This window comes from Hypomesus nipponensis, chromosome 19, assembly GCF_054491055.1.
Source record: "Hypomesus nipponensis isolate SF chromosome 19, ASM5449105v1, whole genome shotgun sequence".
Taxonomy (NCBI): domain Eukaryota; kingdom Metazoa; phylum Chordata; class Actinopteri; order Osmeriformes; family Osmeridae; genus Hypomesus; species Hypomesus nipponensis.
The window spans coordinates 8741489-8766509 of record NC_140379.1 but is presented as its reverse complement, the minus strand read 5'-3'; the positions used below and the strand labels follow the sequence as shown (position 1 = coordinate 8766509).

The 25021-nt window shown below is 46.2% G+C and overlaps 2 protein-coding genes across 3 annotated transcripts; one reads left to right on the top strand and one right to left on the bottom strand.

Annotated features, from left to right (window-relative positions):
* Positions 1-3699: 3699 nt before the first annotated feature.
* On the bottom strand, positions 3700-8789 carry LOC146246818 (uncharacterized). The gene is made up of 2 exons (XM_084682971.1): positions 8589-8789; positions 3700-6088 (listed from the first exon to the last, which is right to left on the bottom strand). Exon 2 carries the CDS (start codon positions 6078-6080, stop codon positions 4407-4409), a length of 1674 nt encoding a protein of 557 aa, XP_084539097.1. The 5' UTR covers positions 6081-6088; positions 8589-8789; the 3' UTR covers positions 3700-4406.
* Positions 8790-12804: 4015 nt separating this feature from the next.
* dync1li2 (dynein, cytoplasmic 1, light intermediate chain 2) lies at positions 12805-21878 on the top strand. Of its 2 annotated transcripts, none has more exons than XM_084682974.1 (13): positions 12805-13024; positions 13706-13779; positions 14011-14127; positions 14548-14778; positions 17321-17487; positions 18521-18614; positions 18939-19074; positions 19194-19305; positions 19614-19673; positions 19927-19971; positions 20107-20221; positions 20452-20586; positions 21423-21878. In XM_084682974.1, exons 1-13 carry the CDS (start codon positions 12930-12932, stop codon positions 21533-21535), a joined length of 1494 nt encoding a protein of 497 aa, XP_084539100.1. In that variant the 5' UTR covers positions 12805-12929; the 3' UTR covers positions 21536-21878. The 2 variants fall into 2 exon arrangements, with proteins under 2 accessions (XP_084539100.1, XP_084539101.1); XM_084682975.1 differs by having other exon boundaries at positions 12806-13024; positions 21428-21878.
* The last annotated feature ends 3143 nt before the right edge of the window (positions 21879-25021 follow it).

The window sequence follows — 25021 nt, the reverse complement described above, 5'->3', positions numbered from 1 at the left end:
CAGACAGTCAAACATCCATCCAACCAAGCCACCAGTCAACCAGCCAGGCCAACCATACAGTATATCAAACCAACTATTCATTCAGCCGGTCAATCAGTCAACCAGTCAACCAGTCAAGAATGCACCCTGTCAAGCAGTCAATGAGTTCATTTACTAAGCTCAAGCCTCATAAAATTGGTTAGGAGCTGAGCTGCATTCTGATGAATCCTGATGACTGTGTATGACCACATGCTTTCTGTTTAATCATGCTGTTGGCATGTCTGGCATGGCTGTTTTGGGACCTCAAACTTATGATGAGACACATGTTATAGCTGGATCCAATGATATCTCTCGTGGTTCATTGAAAACTGAAAGAAATGCTGATGGGCGCATAGTCAGGGAGGGAGAGAAAGAGAGAGACAGAGAGGGTTAAAGAAAGAGGGTGAGGGTGAAAAGAGAGAGAGAGGCCGTGAAAGAGAGAGAGAGAGTGAAAGAGGGTGAAAGAGAGGATGGAAGGAACAAGTTATTGAAAAGCTGGGAGACTGAGAGCCTGGTGGCTGGGTGTTTTGGAGCTCTACGGTCACCTGCTAGGATGAAGGTGACTGCATATTTTTAATCTTTAATCAAAAACACACACACGCACAAACGCTTTCCAGTCCCTGTTCATTTGTGCAGTGCCTTCAGACGTAACTCAAAATTAACCCTACTCCGAATTAAAGGATTAAAACAATGCATTTACTACTAAACACATTTCAAGAGAGCTGTGGCTTCTGTTCTTTCTTAACTTAATGGCCTGGAATGATTGAGTGTCAGATCATGCAATACTATCTCTCTCCCTCTCTCTCTATCCCTCTCTCTCTCCCTCTCTCTCTCCTGTGCTGAAGGAGAGAGGGGGTTGGGCAGTCTGACAAAGGCTGGATCCTCATTGTCCATTCAGACTCCTGTGATCAGCACTCTAAAGAGGAACCACACACTTAAACATGCACACACCCACACACCACACACCCACACACACACACACACACACACATACATGCATGTACATGCACACACACACAACCCTGCTTCCCTGTACACACTGGTCTGGTCTGCTTCAAAGTGCATGCTCAGCGCAGCACAGTCAGGGGTGGGGGTGGGGTGTCTAGAGAGAATAAAGGAAAAGAGAGGAGAGGAGTGAGGGAGAGAAAGGATAGAGCAGCAGAGGTGTGTATTACAACAAGAAAAGAGATAAAGGGAGATGGAAAGAGAAAGTCAGATAGAGAAATAGAGAGATAGTGAAAGAGATTGTGTGTAGGAAGTCATGATTAAAGAGAGGGGATCTCGTGCGCTCAGTAGCCATTAGGCTACCCTCTTGGATCAATACCCCACACCCATCTCCTTCCTTCTCCACCCCCACTCCTCCCCTCTCCGCTCCTCTCCTCCCTTTGTCCACCCACCCTCCTCCTTCACCCCTTCACCCTCTTTTTCACCCACACTCCTCCCCTTCTCCCCACCCACCCACCCTCACCTCTCCTCCTAATGGTCTGCTTTCCACACACAGACACAGCAGGAGGACAGAGGTTCAGATGGAGAAGTAGGGATAGGGGGCGGAGACAGGGAGGAGACAGAGACACAGTGTGTGCTGTTAAGTAGCAAAATATTTCAGATTTTCTGTAGAAGGTGGTCAACATATCAGGGTGGGAGGGGGAGCAATTGGTATGGGGTGGGGGGACTGCAGGGTTTTAGGTTTCATTGAGGATGTTGGTTTACTCAACTTCCTTTTTTCCTCTCTTACTTTTGGTTTATTTCTCAGTTTTTGTCTCTCTTTTTGTCTATCTATCTATCTATCTATCTCTCTCTCTCTCTCTCTCTCTCTCTCTCTCTCTCTCTCTCTCTCTCTCTCTCTCTCTCTCTCTCTCTCTGCTGGACACTTCCTGAATATAAGCACTTTGTAGGACAATGCTTTATTTGACCATATGTTAGGTACAATATACTTTGAGTTTAACTGACTGTGGCTGGTCCTGCACAACACACACACACAGACAATATACCAGGCTTTGGATGGAGGACACGTTCCTCTCTGTGTTTTTCTCCTCAAGGCTCCAGTGAAGAGCAGCTAAAGCAACACAAGGGAACAGGAAGTGGGTTTCAGCTGTGTAATGAGGTGGCAGTATGGTGGCACCAGGCCTGTGCCAGGCACAGAGCCACCCTATAGAAAGATAGAGGGCATAGTGTTGTTGTTGCCAGGCGACAGGGGGCATAAGGTTGGTGTTGCCAGGCAATATAGCTAAGCACCAAAACTATGCAATGGGTAGCAGACAGGCTATACATCTATGCAGGGAGTCACTCTTGAAAAGAAGAGAAGGAGAGAGAGAAAGAAAGGGGATGAAAAGGAAAACATGGAAAAGAAAGGCAAAGACTGCGAGAGAGAAAAAGGTGCATGTGTTAAGCAGCTTCCCCCGAAGATAAGTTGTCATATCGAAATATTTTTGTGAACTATCCCTTTAACAACGACTGGGTTTCTTTATGTTCAATCCGCCCCTTTCTGAGCTGTCCCACTGGCTGTAGGTACAGACAAACAGGCAGTTGTTTAATATCTGATGCAGTGAGTTTCCTGGCCCTGGTTGCATAAGCGCGGGGTTTTAGAGGTTGTTTCTGCCCTCCTCCCCCTTCAAAGGATGCATTGAGTGGAGGTTATTCAGGGGAGAGGGTAACCCTCAGGACCAGTGTAAAGTTTTTAGAAGCCTCAACGTAAAGAGAGTTCTGTGTTCAGTAACCTGTAGAATGTTCTGTAGGGGAGAAAACAGCATTTGAATAAAACAGACTGAGCCAACTTCTCTGTGAGAGAATGGGAATTCATGTTTAGTCTCCCTAAACAGCTGTAGTGACCCTGATCTGACACATACACACCACTCCCCGCAACACCACGAGGCTGCTCTGTTGACTACCTTACATTCATTTACTTTGGAAACATTTGACAAAAAGAGAGACCAAACCCACGTGTCTCTCTCTCTCTCTTCCACCCCCTGGCCGCCAGGGCCCTTTCTTATTAGATGGGGAAAATGGGACTGGGTATTATATCACTTAGGACAATACTATGACAAACCACACACACACATACACAACTCTAATGCTAACCTCAACACAAATCATTTTACTCCCTCCCGCTAATGCATGTGCTTTGGCGCCTATATGGGAAGTATTGCCTCTCGCCTGTGTGTGTGAAAGTGTGTGTGTGTTTGGGTGAGAGTGTCATAGTATAGTCCTGAGTGTTATTATACCCAGTCCCATTTTCATTTGCTCACTTCTCCTATGGTTGTCCTCTCTTCCTCTTGGTTTTCCATCAGGACTTTTTCTTCTCTCTTTTTAGCTCTCTTTTAGTCTCTCCCTCTTTCATCTCAACCCCCATCCCCCATTCGCATCCCTGCCTCCTACTAGAATCCCAGCCCCTTGCCCCATCCCTTCACCTCTCCTCCCTCCGTCTGTAAACTGTGTGGAGAGTGTTCTGCTGCTGGGAGCTCGATGCGATTGGAGCCGGTGCTGGTGTAACAGGCAACAGTGTGTGTGTGGGGGGGAGTGCGTCAAATATAACCTCCAATATCCCAAGATCCTGTTTATAGGGAAATCGTCTGTTGAGGACAGAAAAAATTAAATGGAAGGAAGGAAGGAAGGAAGGAAAGAAGGATGGAAGGAAGGACAGATGAACGCCCGACGGGTGGAAGGAAGGACGGATGATTCATGTAGAGTAGAATAGTCTTTATTCTCTGCAACCATCAGATAAACATTCCTCACAGTTTGCAAAGTATTTAAAAGGCCAAAACATTTCATCTAGGACTTTTCATATAGTTATGGACAGGATATGATCAATTCTAAATTAGATTATATACTATGGAATGCTATTCCAATAAACCATTAATTATCATCAGGCTCAGACACAGACAAGACTATTATTCTTTTCATAATTTCCAAAATTAAAGTCCAAGCTGTTTCATTCTGCTGTCCAGAGGCTTCTGTCTCCACTCTTACATCTCATCTATCTCTTCATTAATCCAACTTGTATCCTACAAACTGCCCCTTAGAAACAGGGTGGGAGTCACATTAATCCCATCTTCCCTCTAAATATTGCTTTCTCTCTCTCTCTCTCTCTCTCTCTCTCTCTCTCTCTCTCTCTCTCTCTCTCTCTCTCTCTCTCTCTCTCTCTCTCTCTCTCTCTCTCTCTCTCTCTCTCTCTCTCTCTCTCTCTCTCTCTCTCTCTCTCTCTCTCTCTCTCTCTCTCTCTCTCTCTCTCTGTGTCTCACACATTCTTTTCCTTGAGTGGTTTGTGTTGTGTACATTTTTGGTTAACCAGAATGCTTCCATAGCCTGAGTCCTCAGAGCGGACGTTGCAGTGTCGGATCTTCAGCGCCTGTAGAGATGAGGAGGGATAGTCCTTCTCCTGTGGCTTCTCCTCAGACTAGGTCCACTGCCTGGCTGGCTGAAGTGCTGAGAGACTCCAAAATGCCTTCCGGGCCCTCAGGGGCCCCTCCTGACAGTGACAGCTCCTTTTTCAGTTCACAGTCACTCTGGAAGACCACCTCCTCTGCCTGGGCCAAGCCCCCGTTTGCAGACTCCGCCTCTCCATTCACACTTTCCACCTCCCCGTTCTCCAACTTGGCCACCATTACCTCGGCTACAGGCTCAGGTAATTGGGTCACAGGTTCTGGGGCCTCAGCCTGGACCTCAACTGTAGCTACAGGCTCTGGTGCTGGGGCCTCAGCCTGGACCTCAACTGTAGCTACAGGCTCTGGTGCTGGGGCCTCAGCCTGGACCTCAACTGTAGCTACAGGCTCTGGTGCAGCAGCCTCAGCCTGGACCTCAACTGTAGCTACAGGCTCTGGTGCAGCAGCCTCAGCCTGGACCTCAACTGTAGCTACAGGCTCTGGTGCAGGGGCCTCAGGTATTGGGACCTCAGGTGCTGGGACCTCAGTAGAGATCTCGTTGGAAGAGGCTGATTCAGAGATGACTATCTCTGGGATGGATTCTGCCTCGGTGGGGGGCTCTGGGGCAAGCTTCTCAGCTGGGACCTCTGCTGCTGCTGGGGCCTTAGAAGTAGGCTCAGTAACAGGCTCAGGCTCAGCTGCAGGTTCTGGTTCAGGTTCTGCTGGTGCAGCCTCTACCGCTGGGGCCACCTCTTCTTCAGCCACATGCTCGGGTGCAGGTGAAGAAACATCCAGTGTGACCTCAGGCTTTAGTTCTGGCTCTGCAGGGGACTGCGGGGATTCAGGCTCGGGCTCAGGCTCAGTAACAGTCTCTGGTGTGGGCTCTGGGGCAGCTGGTTCTGTGGGAGTGAGCTCTGGAGAAGGCGCTTCTGGCTCCTCAGGGACCTCTGATGCAGTAGGCTCTGGCTCAGCCACTACAGCGGCAGGTTCCTCTGGGGCATCAGCAGGGGCCGGTTCCTCTGGGGCATCAGCAGGGGAAGGTTCTTCTGGGGAAGCAGCGGGGGCCGGTTCCTCTGGGGCAGCGGGTTCTTCTGGGGCAGCGGGTTCCTCTGGAGCAGCTGCAGGGGCGTCTTCCTCTGGGGCAGCAGGTTCCTCGGGGGCAGCTGCAGGGGACGGTTCCTCTGGGGCAGCTGCAGGGGCCGGTTCCTCTGGGGCAGCAGGTTCCTCTGGGGCAGCTGCAGGGGCAGGCTCTTCTAAGGCAGCCGGTTCCTCTGGGGCAGCTGCAGGAGCCGGTTCCTCTGGGGCAGCTGCAGGGGCAGGCTCTTCTGAGGCAGCCGGTTCCTCTGGGGCAGGTGCAGGGGCTGGTTCCTCTGGGGTGGCCTCAGGTTCTGCAGTGCCCTTCTCTGCAGGTACAGGTTCCGCCAGGTCCTCCCCTCCGGTGACAGCTTTCTGTACAGCTGTCACAGCTTCTTGTGCGGCCTCCTGCACTGCCGCAACCGCCGACACCACCGCCGACTCAACCGCGGTGGCCGCAACTGTGGCCGCCTCCTCAGTCACCTCAGCAATGGGTGCCGGGGCTGCATTCACCACGGCAGCCTTGGCGGACTCCACGGCACTGACCGCTGCCGCTGTAATGTCATCTTTCCTATCCTTTGGGTCGCTGACGTCATATCCCTTCTTCTTCTTGCTCAGCTTGCCTCCCATACCGACTCCTGGGGAGCGATTAATAATAGCAGGGTTAGGAACAATATTTTTTTTTTTTTTTTTTTTTTTGGAACAACTTTAGTCTAGTACCAGACTAGAACCATCTACTATAAGTGTAGTACCAGTCTAGTGTCTTACACAAGAGAGCAGCTAGGGGTGACAGAAAGAGAGAGAGAGAGAGAGAGAGGGAGAGGGAGAGGGAGAGGGAGAGGGAGAGGGAGAGGGAGAGGGAGAGGGAGAGGGAGAGGGAGAGGGAGAGGGAGAGGGAGAGGGAGAGGGAGAGGGAGAGGGAGAGCTTCTGATGTCATTTAGACGTATCGGACCTGTTAAACCAGCCTAGTCACCTACAGAGTTATTCACAGTAGGCTTCATGTGAGTGTTCAGTCAATACGAACTTGGACCCTGATAATGCTTCTGTGCTCTGGATCTGGTTAGTTGAAAGATTTACATAAGACCTAGAGAAGGTGTGGATAAGATTGTGTTGTAACACACCACACAGGCTTCATTTATGCATTCTGTTAGTGTCACTGGAGTCACCTTCACATAAGACTGTATGATCACACATGTGGTCACCAACATACACACACGCTCTCACAAACAGACTCACATACACACATAAGCCTCCAAATCTAGGGGGATTGGTTGTCAGAGAGGCATTTTAGTACAATCACTCACTCGCATCTAGGTTGAAAGTAGATTGTATTGGTGATCAAAACTCTGCCTGAAGCAAAATATAAATCAGCGTCACATTATACCTGATGCATTTCGTATACCAAAGCCATTCGGGTACCAAGGTCATTCACTTCTCACTCATTCACTCATTTACTTCTCACTCATTCACTGACTCCCTTACTCATTCACTCACCAACTCACAGATTGGTGCATTCCACCAACTGTTTAGCATTTCCAAGGAATGGACCATTTTGACAGAGAGAAACTTCCCACAGCGGCAAGAGAACTGGAACTTCTGTTTTGACAGAGGCCTATATGAGTGTAACTGTGTCTTAGAGCATAGTCCTAACTTCTCACTGCTCTGTCAAATATTTACAGTTGCAGATACAGTATACCTAAGAGTCAACCATGAAACACAGTTTGATATGATAACATTATTGTAGTAGACCTCATGGTCTTTCTGTGTGAATAAGAATACATGTTTGGACTGCCTCAAGACAGGTTACTAGGCCTCAACAGTTTGATCTACAAAATCTATTACCACGCCATCTGTCGAGAAAGAGAGGTTTCAGCAACAGCACTGACCGTTCTCTATCTGGCTGTCATCACACTGTTAACGGGGGAGGGGGCTGTGTGTGAATACGACTGCAGCAAACGGGCTCTTAGGCGGATCCTCCAGACCCAAACAGGCAACAGTAGCGATTGGCATGGATGTCCTCGTGGTTATACTGATTTTGGCAACTAGGGTGTCTTTCACTGCAGACTGGTACTCAGTTATACTGCAGCGTCACTTTTTCTAGCCAATTACCTTGCTTCCTCCAGCGGCTTGAGCTCCATTAATTCAATCCTCTTGTTCGACGCGGAGGAAATATGCACTCACAGCAAAATAAACTGTAGCCCAAAAACTAATTCTCTTGATTACATTGAACAAAAGAACAATAGACTAGGCAACGCAATGAGGCTAAATGTTTCTCTACCTCTCAAGGTTTATCTAAAGAACCCATTAGCAGGTTTCCACGGGATCAATGACCGTAGGTGCAGAAACTCATCACCGCACGAGATCAGTGGATAAACCTAAACATTCGTGTGTTTTGTGTAAAAGTCAAGAACGTATGGGCAGTAAAGTCACTCGTGTTTAAAGCCAAGTGCAATAGAGCTGTTACCAATATAATGGGATCAGTTGCGTGTGCGCTGAGCTGAAGCTGAAACCCTCAGCTGTGATTTTAACCTTCAGTAACGTTTCGATAACTTATAACAGGATAAGCTACTTATAGCTACTTAAAACAAGTTGGTGTAACAGGTCAGTAAACACAGTTCAGGCACCAAGACTCATTCTCCACCCCAACCTGATTTTAAACAACCACCTACCCCCCGCTGCCTCCCACAGTTTTTGTTCTCTTTTTTGTCATTTTTTCTACTGCTCACCAACAACCATCTAAAAATAATGATACGCTTTTTACAGAATTATTATTTGAAAACGTGTGCCTTGATGCTTTGGCCATTTGACAGTTGAATCTGATTTGATTCATTAGCGGACTGCGGTTCTGGCAACGAGTCCGCAACCCTCCTAGTCTTGTGGTAGCAGATACCTCTCTTTTTTCACATTTTAGCCTATCCGCTTGTAATTAGTTATAAGCGTTTTAGTGCGTTTTTTTTTTTACAGATTGTTAGTGTTAAATTCAAGCCCAAAAATGATTTGATGTATTTATCAACAATTAGGCCAGTGTCTTCCACGTTCCTCTATTATTTTTTTAAAGAAAAATGTGACTGACTCCACTTTCCCAACTGTTATCCGTAAAACATTTGACCGGTGACTGGAATGGAAAGTTTACTAACCTGGATATCTGCCTTGTACCCGCACCAAAAGAGATTGGGGTATTGTTTATTCCCGTGCAAGACCGAGCAGCAACTAACAATAGAATGAAAGTTCGCGATTGACAGCTGCTTTAAATCCTCTGCGCTCCCTGAGGTACAATCACGGACTGGGCTGTTCCTGAGAGTGTCTCCAAACGCTGCAAGACATCTGTCGCTATCACAGTCTACCCTACCCAGCCGACTCAATCTATAGCCTCCCAACCCCTAACCCCTCCTCCCAGACCACCGTCTCTCGATACACACTTCTCTAGATTGTATGGGTGTAATTCCTTCATCAAATTGACTTCTTATTTCACTTTTTTAAATGTACATTGCCTCAACCCTGTCCTTGGGAGTTTTCTTGATTAATATGCCAATGGAGCTTGATAAGATAGTGGGTATGACTCCCCCACTCCCCCACTCCCACTCCCGCTCCCCCTCCCTCCATTGGCTTTACTGGCTGAAGAACATAGAGGGGTCTTTTACCAAGCTTGGTGACTTCGAGAGGAATGTTTAACATTACATAATATTACGCAACACTGATTTTGTTAGTTGGGACTGTTAGCTCACTAAATTTGTGCTAGATTAGTACTCCCAAGTTCACTATGGTAACAACACACAATAGAATCAGAGAATGGAAGTGGGCCACATGTCCACCAATATTAGCAATAGGTGGTGATAAATTGTTTGCCTTAGTTACACAACTTTCCACCTTTACTCTATAGGTCTGACTGGTGACCACCCTCTCGTGGCCTCAAGCCCGGGAACATAGTGTCTGATCCGGGTGTTCTATACACTCCGAGTGTCCCCTATATAGTGCTTTGCACACTGTCCTATACACAATTTCCTATACTTAGTGTCCTATACATTGTCCTGAACACTGGTGTCCTAAACACAAGTGTCCTATTATACCTAATGCCATACACATTGCCCTCTACACTGGTGGCCTATACACTGATGTCCTACACACTGTCCTATGCACTAGTGTCCTATACACGGTGTCCTTCACTTCTAGTGCCCTATACACAGTGTTATAGGAACAAGCTCCAGGCGTCAGTAATTGCTTTCAAGGGCAGGAGGGCAGAAAGGTCATTCTCAATATGAGTTTCCATCTTAACCGTCTCGGCGTGTGTCACCTTGGTGCCATTTGCCTGCTATGTGTTAATGTTGGGGCTGTGCTTTAATGAGATTCTGAACATGGAGGCATGCCTAGCTGACCAAACATGTGACCTCAAACCTGTATTTATGTAGAAGTACTCTCCAGGCTGGATCAGCTTACTTTATGTTCTCCAGAACAAGCAGAAGCTAACAAATTGATCATCTTAGATGGCTTTAGTGTTGGGTCCAGGTCTGACATCTGACCAACTCTGTATTCTGTGTGACTACAGAGTTGTGTCACATTCAAGTGAATGGACAAGGTTGCATTTATTATATGTACAAATTAGTTGACTGAGAGAGGAGGGATTGACGGGTTACAACTAAGCAGCTAAAATTGAGTGTTTAATTCCATGCATGCCCTGTCCAATCCCGCCATCTTTGTATCTTATTGACAAGGGTTCCTGGGGAATTTGGGAGTGAAAATGATTCAGAAACCATAGTCTGAATTTGTGACCACAGAAGCACAATTTCTGAGAAGCATGGCAAATTACACCGTCTGTTAGTTAATATGTTGATTCATAGTAGTACCACCATGTTATATAACACATCATTGTGTTATATACATCAAGTGAAGAAAAAAAAGCAGAGCCTTGACTAAAGTTAGATATTTTATACACAAAGCTGTAAGCTTTATGGTTTGAAAGTTCCCTACCCCATGTTTGGCTCTTTAAAAACAGCATATGCAATCAATCATTAGTTTCCTTTGACGCTCTAACATCATTACCATGTGGACAGCCCCCCCTGTGTTACAACTATGAAAGTGCATCACCTTGCACATCATGCAACTACATGAATGTATGGATAAATGATTGTACAAACATAGTTATATATTTCTGTTGGATTGAAACTAAATAACTTTTGACTAAACTAGTATCAGGTGTATGCTGATGGGCAGAAAAAAAGCAAGAGGAACATGCTCTGAGGAGAAGATGGGTACTGGCAGGCTGAAACAGTTTGCCGCTCCATAGATGTGAAGGCTGTGCTCAAGATCAACATTTGAATATAAATACTGAAGGTATCCGCTCTCATCAATGCAGGAGAACAAATAAGTAAGTGCAAAAGCAATGCACTTGTCTGCATTGCATTGCAGATGTGTTTTGTGTTGCCTGACGGGCAGTAAGCAATTGACTGTAGCTCTGCTGAGGAAGAGAGTCTTGTTTCTCTTAAGCCTTGTAACTAAAGTGAGAAGGATATTTTCATGTTGTTGTTCTGTGGAGTCTTTGGTACAGAGAGGATGGGGGGAAGGCCAGGTTTCACATGACTCAGATCCTGGCATTCTCTCATGGTTATCACCACTTCTTATACCCACCCACCCACCCACCCAGCCTGAGCCCCAGCCCTGGTTTCAGCCCCGGCCCCGGCTTCAGCCCCAGCCTCACCCTTAGCACCAGCTACAGCACTCAGGCTTAGCCCTGACCTCCCAGCCCCACACTCCTAGCACCAGCTACAGCACTCAGGCTTAGCCCTGACCTCCCAGCCCCACACTCCTAGCACCAGCTACAGCACTCAGGCTTAGCCCTGACCTCCCAGCCCCACACTTCTAGCACCAGCTCCAGTCCTAGCCACAGGCCCGGTCTCCAAAGCTCCCAGCCTCCCAGCCACAGTCTCAGACTCCCTTCTGTCCAGAGTATTCCCCTGCCATTTCAACAGTAATTTATGACTCTTATCTCCCTCTGCCTGACATCTGCAGTAATGTATATTGCCTGCAGGGATGACAAGATTTAGTTATTGATTGGTGTCCTTCTGGTTTGAACTGGTTGAAAGCAGAACTGAGTGACCTGATGATCATTAAGGAAATTACATGCATTTGTGAAGGTTGTCAGATGTCTTGTGTATGTGTGCTTATATGATGCGACCGTAACACACACTGACTGGCACTGATGACTATACTCTGATTGAGGACCTAATTATACATTTGAACACATAGTTACTAACTATAATGCCTTGTTACCAACATAGTTACAAGCCCATTGTAAAGCAAACTGACAAATGAGAATTATTTTTGTAAACGCACAAGTTACAGAGTTAATTAAAACGTGTAACATTGTGGCTAGAACTATCGATAAAATGCCATTTAACTATAGGATTATGACAGCTCATTGCAGCAGAGGAGTGCGTGGGAATGTGTTTGCGGAAGCAAGTTCTCGTATTTATTAGCAGATTCATATTACAATAGAAAAGTGGGGGAGATAATAATAATAAAAAAAGACAATATACGGGATGTTTTCAAAGCTTTTTATTGGAGATTTTTTTTTAAACTGATGACAATTCTAAACGTAAATTGTAGGTAAATACTTTACAGTTAGGTTTAAATTTAAGGTATTTTGCTCTCCACATTGTGGAGGAACCGTGTTCCTTTCACCCGCTATACATTTCCGGGTTACGCCACCAGGGGGCGCTCCTGTCTAATGATCCTATTAATTCTTTTCAGATTTCAACTGATGCACAGTCAGCGCTCCCTTTCACATTCGTGGCCAAGAGTGTTGGGGCCAGACTAGCAAAAGTGAATCTGGACCAGTCGTTAGGAGACAATGCACAATACAAAACCGCTCGGAAGGATGACATCATTCAAGCCAACGCGTTCTGTGCTTTCAGCAATGATGCCTGACCAGAATTGTTAAAATAACCTATTCAAAATAGCTTATATTATATTTTTAGTTGACATTTTCTGTTATGCTAATTTTGTATTTCATAAAATAGATTTAAGTCAGTATAGGATAGGGTTCACAATAGGTACACTCGATTTATTACACGAATGTCTACTGATAAAACGAGCGATCATCTTTGAAAAACAAAATTGTACTATAGTATCTTACGCGTATCGCTGTGAGTTTGCTAACTACTATCTGATTGTATGTTCAGTTAAAAAAAATGCATAGATACACGTGTCGCTGTAAATATAGCATACGTTCAATATGTACATAGTAGCCTACTCCAAACATTTAATTAAAAGACAGGTAGGCCTGGTATAGCTTTGTAGGAATTTGAAAAACTGACATTTGCAATACGTAATACAGAATATCAAACAGCGTCGTGCCTTTGTGTAAGCCTGATCAGCCCCACTGTTCACCGCCGGCATGTCTTATGATGAAATCGTGTTGACTTTATAGATACGAGGTCCTAGGGCGCCCAAACAGCGCCTCTCCCTTTGTGGTTAGAGAGAAGATGGCTCCCGTTCAGGAGAAAAAGCTGCTGGGCGCAGCCGGAGCAGGCGACACCATGGAGAATAACAACGAAGACGAGGAAGGACAAAATCTATGGCAAGTTGAAGTACTTCTGAATAGCCACGCGTGTGCCATTTTATTCCAGGAAAACCTATTAACGGTCAAATTCAATCTGCTTTGTCACTGCCGCTTGGTCCTCAAAACCGGCCCGGGATGCCAAAACAGCCAGAAAACTAGGCTGGCTAGCTGCTACATTAGCAAGCTAGCTTAGCTAACTGACAGTTAGCAGTAATTTCTATCTGACTTTAAGGCATTACATTTCCACATTTCACTGGTTGTCAACGTCTTCTAAATATAATCGGTAATAAACCCATATCAATGGCAAAAGTGGCAATGCAGAGGTTGTTGTGCTCCTTCTCTACTAGCTAGCTTGCTAACTAGCAAGCGAGTTACGTCGCTAGTTGCAACGGACTCCAGAATGCAGGGAGTGTTCGGCAAGCTAGTGGTGTTCAGAAATGAGCTACGGTAACACTATTAGCCTATCGAGTAATGGTTTGGTATTTCTAGTTTTAGCTAACCTCAACTTGACAGTATACAAGCAGATGTTGTCAACTCGGTTTCAGCCCATTTATCTACCTTAGCTAACCATCGGACACATGTCAAATTGACGTAGAATGTTTGATAGGTGTCTATGTAATTTACCAGACATCTAAAGGATGTTGGTAGCTTGCAAAGTTGACCAGATGGCTATTATAATAACCTGTCTTCTTCACGCAGGACTTCCATTCTTAGTGAGGTTTCAACTCGTTCAAGTTCAAAGTTGCCATCCGGGAAAAATATATTGATATTTGGTAAGTAGAGATTGCATGCTTGCTGAAGGCATTAAAATATTTCGGTCTTGCATGATGTTCGCAGATAAATAAAACAGGCAAAGGGACTAGACGTGGTCGACATAGGCTTGTAATACTTGGCTGAAACAATGTCTATTTTTATGGAAGACCAGTGTTTTGATGGAGGTCTGCTTGGTTGTTGACTGTTTTACGTTTTGAGTCTGAAAGCTGTGTGTTTGCTCCTCTGTTCAGGAGAGGATGGCTCAGGGAAAACAACTCTTATGGGAAAGCTTCAAGGAGCAGACCACAACAAAAAAGGCAGAGGGCTGGAATATCTTTACTTAAATGTCCACGACGAAGACAGAGATGGTGAGCACTCTTCACATCTTCTCCTTCACGTTCACCCTCTCATCTGTTCTTCCATTGTTGTTCTCTTGTCCTCTTATCTAACTCCCACAGTTCATCTTCTTATTCTTTCACCACTTCTGTAACTCCTAATCCTCTCATCTCTGCTACCCTCATCTTTTCATATTCTCATCCCCTTACTTTAACCCTCCTTTTAGCCGTTTTGGGAGGCTGAAGTACTGTTCCTGTGTATTCATTAAAGTAGCTGTAAGGCTGAGGAACACCAGAATCCTTGTGTGTCTGCTCTTATAATAGCACTTAATTGACGTATCATCCTGTTGCCCTTAGAAAAGATCTATGTTTTAATTGCATATACAAGAAAACAAAATGTGTATTTGATCAAATCTTACATTGTTGTTGTTCTGATTAATTCCCACCATGCAGACCTGACGCGTTGTAACGTGTGGATCCTAGACGGGGACCTCTACCACAAAGGCTTGCTCAAGTTCGCTGTGTCAGCCGAGTCGCTAGGAGACAGCCTGGCAGTGTTTGTGGCAGACATGTCTCATCCATGGAGCATCATGGAGTCTCTGCAGAAGTGGGCCAGTGTGCTGAGAGACCACCTGGACAAGCTGAAAATTCCCCCAGAGGAGATGAGGGAGATGGAACAGAACAGTGAGTCTTTAATGTGGTAGCTTGTCTGGGTGTGGATGTTGTAGTTACTGTAAGGGTCTTTCTTGATTACACTGTGTCTTGGTGTGTTGTGGTGATGCTGACAGGCCACAAGGTGGAACACTGATCCCAGGTCAGCAAAGGTTGATACTTCCTTGGATAACAGCAGGCTTATGTTACAGGTTATCTGCGTTATAGTCTTTCTGCAGGCTGCTAGTACAACAGTTCACCTATTGTCATCTCATGTCATAGCACAGCCACTATCTGCTTTGTCATCCTGAAATCATAACACACAATGCCTACATGGATGACATCACCTTTTGTGAGACAACCATAGATGCTGTAGCTCACTAGCCTGCCAGTAGAATAGGCTTAATAGTGTTAGTGCTGCTCTGCCAGCGTCCCACCAAAAGATACCAGAGGAGATAACTTTATATAACAAGCAGATAGGCTTCGATTGTGATGGAAAGTGCGCACGCCACATCAACCGAGCTCTGTATGATCTTACACATCATTTTCTGGGTCATCAGCAAGGCCCATGATCATCAGCTGTGTGTTGGAGGCCAGAGGCTAGAGGTTGGAGACCGTAGGCAGAAGATTAGTGGCTAGAGGTTAAGAATTAGAGGCTGGAGATTAGAGGCTAGGGGATATGGACCAGAGGCTGCTAGCTTCAAGTGACTGGTACCATCACATTTTGATTATATGTCCTTAATTAATATCTAATCTTCAATGCTGTGAAGATGCAGACTTATGTTGGGCAGTCTACAGACTCTCGGGCTGGTGCTGATGTAATGAAGCGCTGCAGTTGTCGCCTCAGTTGAACAGCTTCAGCTTTGGGGGGGGTTAGCTTCTGTGTTTTAGGTTTAAGCTACAAATGTTTTCGAATTAACAAGAGATAGAGGATGGCTTACCAGGCTACGTGGCTGAAGTAGGAGAGGGTGAATTGGATAAAAAGACCAGACCACAAAACTTCTCACTAACTGACATGACTGATGTGTGAAAGAGGAAGGAGCTAAGCTGAGCTGGTCCGCACATTTTACTGAGGTGCAACATGACTGAGTTCAGAGGGCAGGTTGTGTTTCTTGTGCGTGTTAACCAGGCATTCCCACTCTCCTTGCCAGTCCAGCAGCTTCGTTGATAGCTGATTTGCCCCTCCACAGAGCCAGCTCTGTAGCTTAGCACACCGGTCTGGTATCCAGACAACATGTCAGTGATCCTGTCAGCACAGAACATGGCACTCTAGTGAGACACATCGTGTGTGTGCGTGTGTGTGCGAGCGCAAGCACCGGTCAAGACAGTCTTACAGCAGTGTTGCATCATCATGGTTCTCCAACTCTGACAAGTCAGTGTTAGCAGGGAAGGGGCTGGGTGTCTGGCAGCCGGAGACCTGTGAACACTGGAGCTGCATCTGCTTAGTGGAGCTGTCCGGCATCCAAACACAGAATCAGGAGTTACCGTGTATGGTTAACCTCAGAGTCCTATTGGTTGTGGGCTACAGATGTGAAGTGAAAGCAGCAGAACTAGTTGATAGCCCCGTAAAGTGATTGGGCCCCACCCTTGTTTGTGGAGCAGACGTGTCAGTGGGCAAAGTCGAGCTGGGGAGAGACTCAAGCTGTGACAGCAGCTGGTCCAGCCTGGGTCAGACTGGTGTGTCTCGGAGGAGGAGGAGGAGCAACAGGAGAAGGTGGTTGTGGGCAAAGCAAGCGGAATTCTAGGTGTGTTCGGTCACAACAATCATGGTGCTTGTCAGACTGTTGTCAGACTGTTGTGCTGGCTTATGCAACTGTTATAGACTGCATTGTAACTTCTCTCCTGTAGAGGGAGCCTACAAAGCCAGCTGGGAAATCAGGGGTCATTGAAAGACTGGGTGGAACTCACCCAGGGTGGATTTTGCCCTGCCTGCCTCAGCCTGTCTGCCTCAGCCTGTCTGCCTCAGCCTGTCTGCCTCAGCCTGTCTGCCTCAGCCTGTCTGCCTCAGCCTGTCTGCCTCAGCCTTTCTGCCCCTGCCCTGCCCTCTAGTTCTAACGGCTCCAGCCTAGACCTAGCCTCCCCTCTCTACCGCTCAACCTCGGATGTCCTGTTTTCTGCTTCTTTCATTCCCCGTTGAGAAGGGAAGAATGGTGAGATGAGGAAGTCAACCTGACTGGGTGTTTGTCATCGTTACTGCATTCTTCAGGTTCCTGAGGAAGTGTGTGTCTCCCCCCGCCCCTTAAAACACACAGGCTTACACACAAAGCACTCTAATCTGCAGGCCAGTCTCTGGTGTCTCGTTCTGTTCTGGTTCAGTAGTAGCCTGATCTCTGGTAACAGTGTGTGCTATAGTTGGGCATATTTCCATTTCAGTTGAGAACACAGTGAAAGAAGTTGCTTTTGATGCAAAAATCTATTTTATCGAAGTTCCCACTGAAATGATTGCTTACGTTTGTGTGCGTGAATGTGTGCTGTATTGACCTTTGTTGTGTTGTGATAACCTTTGCTGTTGTGTTTGTGATTCTAAGTGGTGGTGGTGATGTTGAATGTTGCTGCTGTTGCGTTTGTATTCCAGTGGTAAAGGCCTTCCAGGAGTACTCTGAGCCCGAGGACGCCAACCCCTCCTCTCCACAGAGACGCGCCTTGCCACCAGGGGGCGACGACGAGGGCGTGGTGTTGCCGCTGGGAGACAACACCCTGACGCACAACCTGGGCATTCCAGTGCTTGTTGTCTGCACCAAGGTAATGTACCCGCCTTCTCAATATGCTGTGGCTATATTGATCTGATCAGTTCCTAGCTGGTTAACATGGGTTTAGGGAGTCTGGTGTGACGCAGTCTCTAGTCCTTGGTCCTGGTCCTGTTTGGGCCTTGAGGCCTCTATGTCCTCTATGAAAGCTCGCCATTATGTTGCGCCCTCTGGGTAATATTTGGTGTGGAGGAACACAGTGTTGCCATCATCCCAGTTTCACATGTTCTGCGTGACCAGGGGAGGCTGAAAGAGGCCTGTTGTTCTTGTGTTCTGTCTGTCCTGGAGGGCAGGGGGTGCTGGGATGCACCTCCTTGAAAATAAGGTCACTCTAATTAGCTCTGTGTCCTTTTCAGTTTTTTAAATGAAGAATGATGCTTTTAGTATTCCAAAGGGTTCTGCTAAGCTACTACTACTATGGCCCAGATGTTACAAAACATCTACATTACTTGAGATGTTATAAAAGTACTAAAGACTATTTTAGAGTACTAAACTATTATACTTTGTTGATAGGAGAGAGCTTAGTTTAATGGAGTGAGACTGGTGAATTGGCATGCAGGTGGCTATTAATATTAGATGGCTTGTGGCTGTATATCTAACCAGATCTCATGACAGTCTTGGCTAAACTCACGCATAGACTTTGAACTTCAGCTGGGGACTGGAATAGTCTAGCTTTCCATCTAGTGGTTGCTATAGGGAAGTGCTTCTATGTGTGTCAGTGAGAAGGAGAAAGGGGGTGGGGCCTGTGAGTCTTTTCCTTCCTACGGTGAGAGAGAGAAAAGAGGAAGTGAGGGCGGGCTTCTAGAGGAGCTCCATGGGGAGCTGTGTGGGAGGAGACAGACGAGGAGGAGCTGCTGTTACTGCTCGTCATGTTGATGTCCCCCAGGAGAGAAATGCCCCGCATTCTTGACTCAGCTCAGCAACAAAAAAAAAGTATATCTTTTTTTTTGTATCTGTTTTGTTTGTCTCTCTCTGTCCTTTTATCTGACCCCCCTCCTCCCCTTCTGTCCCTCTCTTTTTGCCTTCAGTGTGATGCGGTCAGTGTCTTAGAGAAAGAGCATGACTTCAGGGAGGAGCAGTTTGACTTCATCCAGTCTCACATCCGGCGGTTCTGCTTACAGTGTATCCTTCACCCTCCTTTCCCTCACATGCGCTCAATCCCCTGTCCCCCTTCTACATATTTAATAGACAACATTGATGTGATGCAACTGCAAATAAGCCTTTGTCTTTCAAACCGGCCCTCAAACATTTACTTATCAACAATGGTAAAATACCCTTGTCAAATGTTTTGAATCACTCAGTCACTCACAAACCCTAAACCTAACTCTTTAAATATGCCAGGTTAATCCCTGGTTTTTGGTGTTAAAGGGGTATCTTCTCCTGTGCTCCCTGTTCTGGATGTTCTAAGTGTTCCAGGTGTGTCTTCCTTAATACCCCACCTCCCAGACGGAGCAGGGCTCATCTACACCTCAGTCAAGGAGGAGAAGAACCTGGACCTCCTCTATAAATACATCGTCCACAAGCTCTACGACTTCCAGTTCTCCACCCCAGCCTTAGTGGTGGAGAAAGATGCAGTGTTCATGTGAGTCCAGAATTCTGCCCAACATGTTTTTAACACAGAGATGCGAATCTGATTATTCTTCATGTTATTGCTCCATGGTTATGTTTACAACGGCAACACACCTGCCCTTCTCTCTGTAGTCCATCTGGCTGGGACAATGAGAAGAAGATTGGTATTCTGCATGAAAACTTCTCCACAGTTCGACCTGAGGATCCCTTTGAGGACTTTATTGTGAAGCCTCCTGTTAGGAAGGTAAGACAAGGAGAACGAGTGGAGTAGACACACACACACACACACAGGATACATTGCATCTGCATCTCTGTGGTGAAGCTGTGGAGATGGCTCCCTTGTAGAAACCACATCTGCAGCGCTTGTTGACAACGTTGACTTTGCCTTGGGGGCGTTCAGTTGGGTGTGGCTCCCCACCTGCCTGCTCAGGCCACCCTAGTCCCTCTGTCTGCCTTCTCTCCTGTCCTTAATGAGTTGTCTCACACCTGTGGTCTGTTGTTGGTTTTGCTTCAACAAGTATACATTCTGGGTGTGCTTGTGTTCTGTTCTAGTTGGTCCACGACAAGGAGGTGAATGCAGAGGACGAGCAGGTGTTCTTGATGAAGCAACAGGTTGGTTGTCGTGGTTACGTCGTTTTGTAATGAATCCGATATTCCATCTTTCTCACCATTTTCTGGAGCCCGTACATTGTGACCACTAGATGGCGCAAGGTTTACAAAGGGCACTCCTTGTCTTTGTGATGCCATCTATAGGCCCTGTCCACTTCTTTCCCTATGCTCCGTCAGATGCCAGTCACAGCCATTAGAACATTTGAACTTGGACAGGTTATGCTTCATGACATATTCCTGTGTTTTTCTCTTGAAGTCTCTACTAGCCAAGCAGCCGGCCACACCAACCAGAGGAGCCTCAGTAAGTCTGACATCATCATATAATGTCCAATGTCAGTGTTTTCTTTGTGCATGTATATGTAGTGCTGAAAAGGATTGGATGTGAAAGCAGATAACATGGACAACTCTTCCATCGACCCCCTCCCGCCCCCTCCAGGAATCTCCAGGACGGACAGCCTCCAGTTCCCCTCGGCCCAGTGGCCGAGCCCCCACCAACGTGGCCAGTGTCTCCCCCATGACGGCCGTCAAGAAGCCTGACCCCAACATGAAGGGTAAGGAGACCCTCTCACTCTTGTTGGGCCCTGTCATCATTTCATTTAGGCCTCATTATTTGACAATGTAGGCCTTGATATTGGATCATTAAATGTTTAGCCTGATATTGCTTTTTTTGTGTGTATAGCCCCAACGTTTGCCACATTTTGTGAAATAGATGTAATTGACTGTGGGTGTGTCGTTGACTTGATGCGGTGCCTTATCACTATGTGCGTGTGCGGGCCTTCAGGAGCAGCAGCCAATGAGGGCGTCCTGGCCAACTTCTTCAACAGCCTGCTGAGCAAGAAGACGGGATCCCCCGGTAGTCCAGGCAGCGCCACAGGCTCCCCAGGGACACCGGTCCAAACCTCAGCCAAGAAAACAGGTAGGGCTGGCTCCTAGTGGTGCAGGCTGCAACACTATCTCTCCTCCAGGTGGGACTTTGGCCCCCAGGTCAGCCAGCTAATGTTGTCCCTGTGAGTGGAGGGGAAAGAGAGCAGGTCCCAGAAGAAGTGGGACCACCCTGCCCCCCCCCTGCACCATTGATCCTAGGCGGAGCTGGTGAAAGGCCTGTATGCTGCATGGAACCCCCCTGTTTGTAATAATCACCATGTGACATCACAGAATGAGCCCAAGCTGGCTCGTTCCGCATTTCAGTGCTGCGTCTTCCCTCTGAACACCTGCTGCTTGAACAGCATGCATTTATACTAACCCCCCATTCTGTTATGTGTTCATATGAGCCTAAACACTGTGGTCATATGTTCATCTTAACACAACATGATAGGATCAGATGAATGAGCTCACTGTCCATTCGGATCTCATTAGAGAATAGAAGGAATGTGGAACTGGGGATCTGGAGCCAACTGTTGTTCTCATGGGATTGATACAATTGATAGTAAAATTAAATATGTAAATATGAGATAAAGATAATGGAGCAGTTCTACCTTTCCCTCAAACCCTCATCCTCTCCATGTCTTACATATCTGTCCCGGCCCTGTTTACCATGTCAACCATCAGAACATTCTTTATTGGCTGTGCATGTGCAAAACCATCGCGAGTTGCCAGTGACTGCATGGCACGGAACCATCTCACAATTGATCTTCCCTCAACTGTGCCTGCTTCTGAATGAAACTGTCTGTCAACTGACTGCCAGGTTGTCCCACACTGGCCCCACAGACGCTACAGGAGATTACTCTGTGTTTTATTTATGTTTTTTCCAAGGGCAGAAGCCGGGTTTGACTGACGTCCAGGCCGAGCTGGACAGGATGACTCGCAGACCGGACGCCATGGTAACAGCGGACAACACCCCCCCTCCCACGGAGAACGAGGCCTGAGGCAACAGCAGCCGCATCGTCCACTGCTAGGCCCTCCGGAACACCACACGCATACAGACAACACTCTCAAGACCCAACTCCTAACGTTTATATCAGTCAGCAAGCAGATGGGGGGGGGGGGGGCTTTGCCAAATTGGGTTTGAGATGCTATGGAATATACATTAGTGAGATGGAAAGGGGAGAGAGGGAGAAAAAGATGGAGAGAAAGAAAAGAGATGTTGAAGACATAGCTGTGTTTATATCCTTGTTTCTTTAATTTGTAAAGGTTTTTTTGCAAGGGGATGTCAAGTTTTGGTGATGTGCACACTCCCTGCTAGCAACCCACCCTCCACCCCCCACTCCACCCCACCCCCCACCCCACCCCACCCCCCACCCCACCCTACCCCCCACCCCCCACCCCACCCCAGTGTGTAAAGGGCTGCCATGGTGTCTCGTTCAGATAATTGTATGGAAGGAAAACGGTTGCGATTATAAGATTTAATTGTAAGCCTAAATATGTATTAGTTCAAAAACAATGAAAATACTTGCAAGCTTATGTAGTATGTACAAAAAGGTAGATTCAATACTGATGTATTTATATGACAATTCCTTGTTCTTTTCTATACTCCTCCTGCATCGCCTACCGGTTTCCATGCCTACGCTGAGCTACATGTTAACCTGTAAAATGCCACTGATGCCCTGACACTAATGACAGTCAACATGGCAGCCAGTCAGCCACCAAGGTTCTGTAAATAGAAGCTAAATTGCAATTCAAGCTTTTGGTCAAATTTTGTGCAAAATGCTGTAATTGAAAAGAAGAAGAAGAAGAAGAAGAAGAAGAAAAAAAATGGATGAAGTTAGCGGTTGAATTAGAATTGGCAGGAGTTGAGTTAGCAGCAGAGACTGCTCTACGTTTTGGCTTCAGGCGTATGCGAGTGATTGTGTGTGTTTGAGGGTGTGTATGTCTGCTTAGGGAGGGGTTGGGCAGCATCTTTCCTACTATTACTCCCAAGTGCCTGGCACAGCTGGCTGCTTGTGTCCCAGTACAAGTGCTTGTGTGCTTCTGGAGGGAAAGCACTGTAGCACAAACAGTCTAAAGGTTTGGTCCTGTTCTGTCATTTGAAATAATTTATTTTTGTTTTTATTATTATTTCTTTTTTTCTTTTGTAATACAAGCCTGTGGTCTTTTCATAATGTTTCAAATGAAATGTTCTTTTTTTCTGTGGCCTAGATAACGTTCAGAGGAGCAAAAGATAATGCCTTTACCGTGTTTGAAACCATCAAGGTTTCTTGTACCCCCCCAGACCAACACAGACGAGCCTCTGACCTCTTACTCCAGCGGCCAATCAGAGATCAATGGAACTATGTAGACATGACATTTTCAGTCCTGTCCTTTTTGTCCACCTCTCATACTTTAGTTTGACATGTTTTTATGTATGTACCGACTGTGGCTCGTCAGATGAAACATTCCCCGCATCTCTGTGGTGAAGCTGTGGAGATGGCTCCCCTGTAGAAACCACATCTGCAGCGCTTGTCGACAACGTTGACTTTGCCTTGGGGGCGTTCAGTTGGGTGTGGCTCCCCACCTGCCTGCTCAGGCCACCCTAGTCCCTCTGTCTGCCTTCTCTCCTGTCCTTAATGAGTTGTCTCACACCTGTGGTCTGTTTTTTTTTTTTTTTTTTTTTTTTTTTTGCTTCAACAATATTACCACCACTGTGTGACTACCATATCAGATTATTTGTAAAATTGCAAAAGTAATGTATGTTATGATTCTTAATGACCATAATTCTAATCTTGATGGAATAACTGCTGGTGATTGGTTCTCTTCAGTCCCCTAGGTCTTCCTTATTTTTTTGCTGTCAGGTTTCTCCACTGTCACGTTGATTTTAATGACCTTAGAAAGAAGGAAAACAAACAAACAAACAAAAAGGAGCAGCTACTGGACTTGCCATTTAAAAAGCACCAACAGCTTAAAAACTGCAGATGATAGGCACCAGTAACCAAAGATGCAGAGCAGTGGTGTTCAGTCATAGTTTGAGGGGAATCCGGCCCATCTACCTTGGGCCTGGCTACTATAGCAGGACCTTGTCTCTGTTTTCTATCTTTGTTGCTCTGTAAGGGAAAAACCACAAGATCACAAGAACCCTTTTCACTCTGCAGTGACAGTCTGGGCTGGCAGTGGTTTGAAAAGGGTACATTTTGTTTTGCATGAACTAATATGTTGTGAAAAGCTTAGGTTGTTATAGAACCACTCTGGAATTGTATTCTGCTGGAGATGGGTGCTTGTCACTGCTCTCCTCTTGGGTCAGAGATTAGGAAACTGAAGCACAATCCGGGACAGCTAAAAGGGGGTTTCATTGGGTGAATTAAGCACTTTTGAACAGGGAGGTTGAACAGCCCTTATGTAACCTTACACCTTCTTTACTTTTTGCCTGCCTAGTACCTAAACAGTATGTCAAAAATTACATACTGTAACATTTACAATGTAACTACTCACCCATGAGTTCACTAGTTTCTAGTCCTCAGATAGTCTCCTGACCGAGCATGTCTATCTCTCTTCTATCCAGAGAAGTTATAACGGGGCTCCCTATATTTTCATGTGCTGGTCATTCAGCGCTCTAGTTTTAATCTGCGTTGATTTTTCTGTATAAAGAACGAATGAACCAGAATCCAGAACATCTGATTGGTTGTCTCCCAGTTCACAGGGCAGCCACATTGCTATATGGCTGTTTCTTTGACCAAGACCATTAAAATACGACCAGATGTGCTAAGTGCCCTTGCTGAAATAAATAATTCGCTACAGCAAGGAAAAGAACTTTTAGGCTGCTTGAGTTTAAATTTGCACTACTTTTTATAATACGATTTACCCTTCCCCTAAGATTAGTAACAAAGCCTTTAACATTCAATTCAACCATAGGCTGCTCGTCATTCTAGGACTAATAGTCTTGTTGCAAAACACCCACGCTAGACCGATACAGCTTTATCTTCCAGGTAAACCCTAAGTACGACAGCATGTGTCCTGGTCTGGATAGTAGGAGAGACTGCAGCGCCATGTGGGAGCGCGCTTCTTGTGCCGACAAAGATAAGGAAACGTGACTGTATACCCTGGCTTCAATAAAACAGAGAATCCAGACCTTTGGTTAGCTTGTTTATTTTGTGTGTATTTTTTTGCTCAAATCGTCATGGGCTAATATTGCACCCTGCTTTTCTGAGTGACACAAAACATTTGATGGAACCAAACCAGTTGCACAGGTAGCTATAGCCCCTATTTGTACTCAAGGACAGAATAATTGGGTTTGTTAAAGGTACAATACTGTAGACAATATATTGGTCCTGGATCAGACTGACCAGACCAAAATAAATATGCCTTTTCAACCGAAATATTACATAATTAAACGTGTATCAATAGGCTAGTGGTCTGCCAAGAGTAGACTACAACACGGCATGTGTGTCACAAGCTTGACTATGGGGCTGTACACCCAGCTCTCACGGTAGGAGGTAGGCTTG

What these genes read in the sequence shown, in the direction of transcription:
- LOC146246818 (XM_084682971.1), bottom strand. Translation starts at nt 6,080, where the DNA reads ATGGGAGGCAAGCTGAGCAAGAAGAAGAAGGGATATGACGTCAGCGAC.
- dync1li2 (XM_084682974.1), top strand. Translation starts at nt 12,930, where the DNA reads ATGGCTCCCGTTCAGGAGAAAAAGCTGCTGGGCGCAGCCGGAGCAGGC. An exon ending in GAGGAAGGACAAAATCTATG is followed by an intron (nt 13,025 to 13,705) that starts GCAAGTTGAAGT and finishes TTCTTCACGCAG; the next exon opens with GACTTCCATTCTTAGTGAGG. An exon ending in GAAAAATATATTGATATTTG is followed by an intron (nt 13,780 to 14,010) that starts GTAAGTAGAGAT and finishes TCCTCTGTTCAG; the next exon opens with GAGAGGATGGCTCAGGGAAA.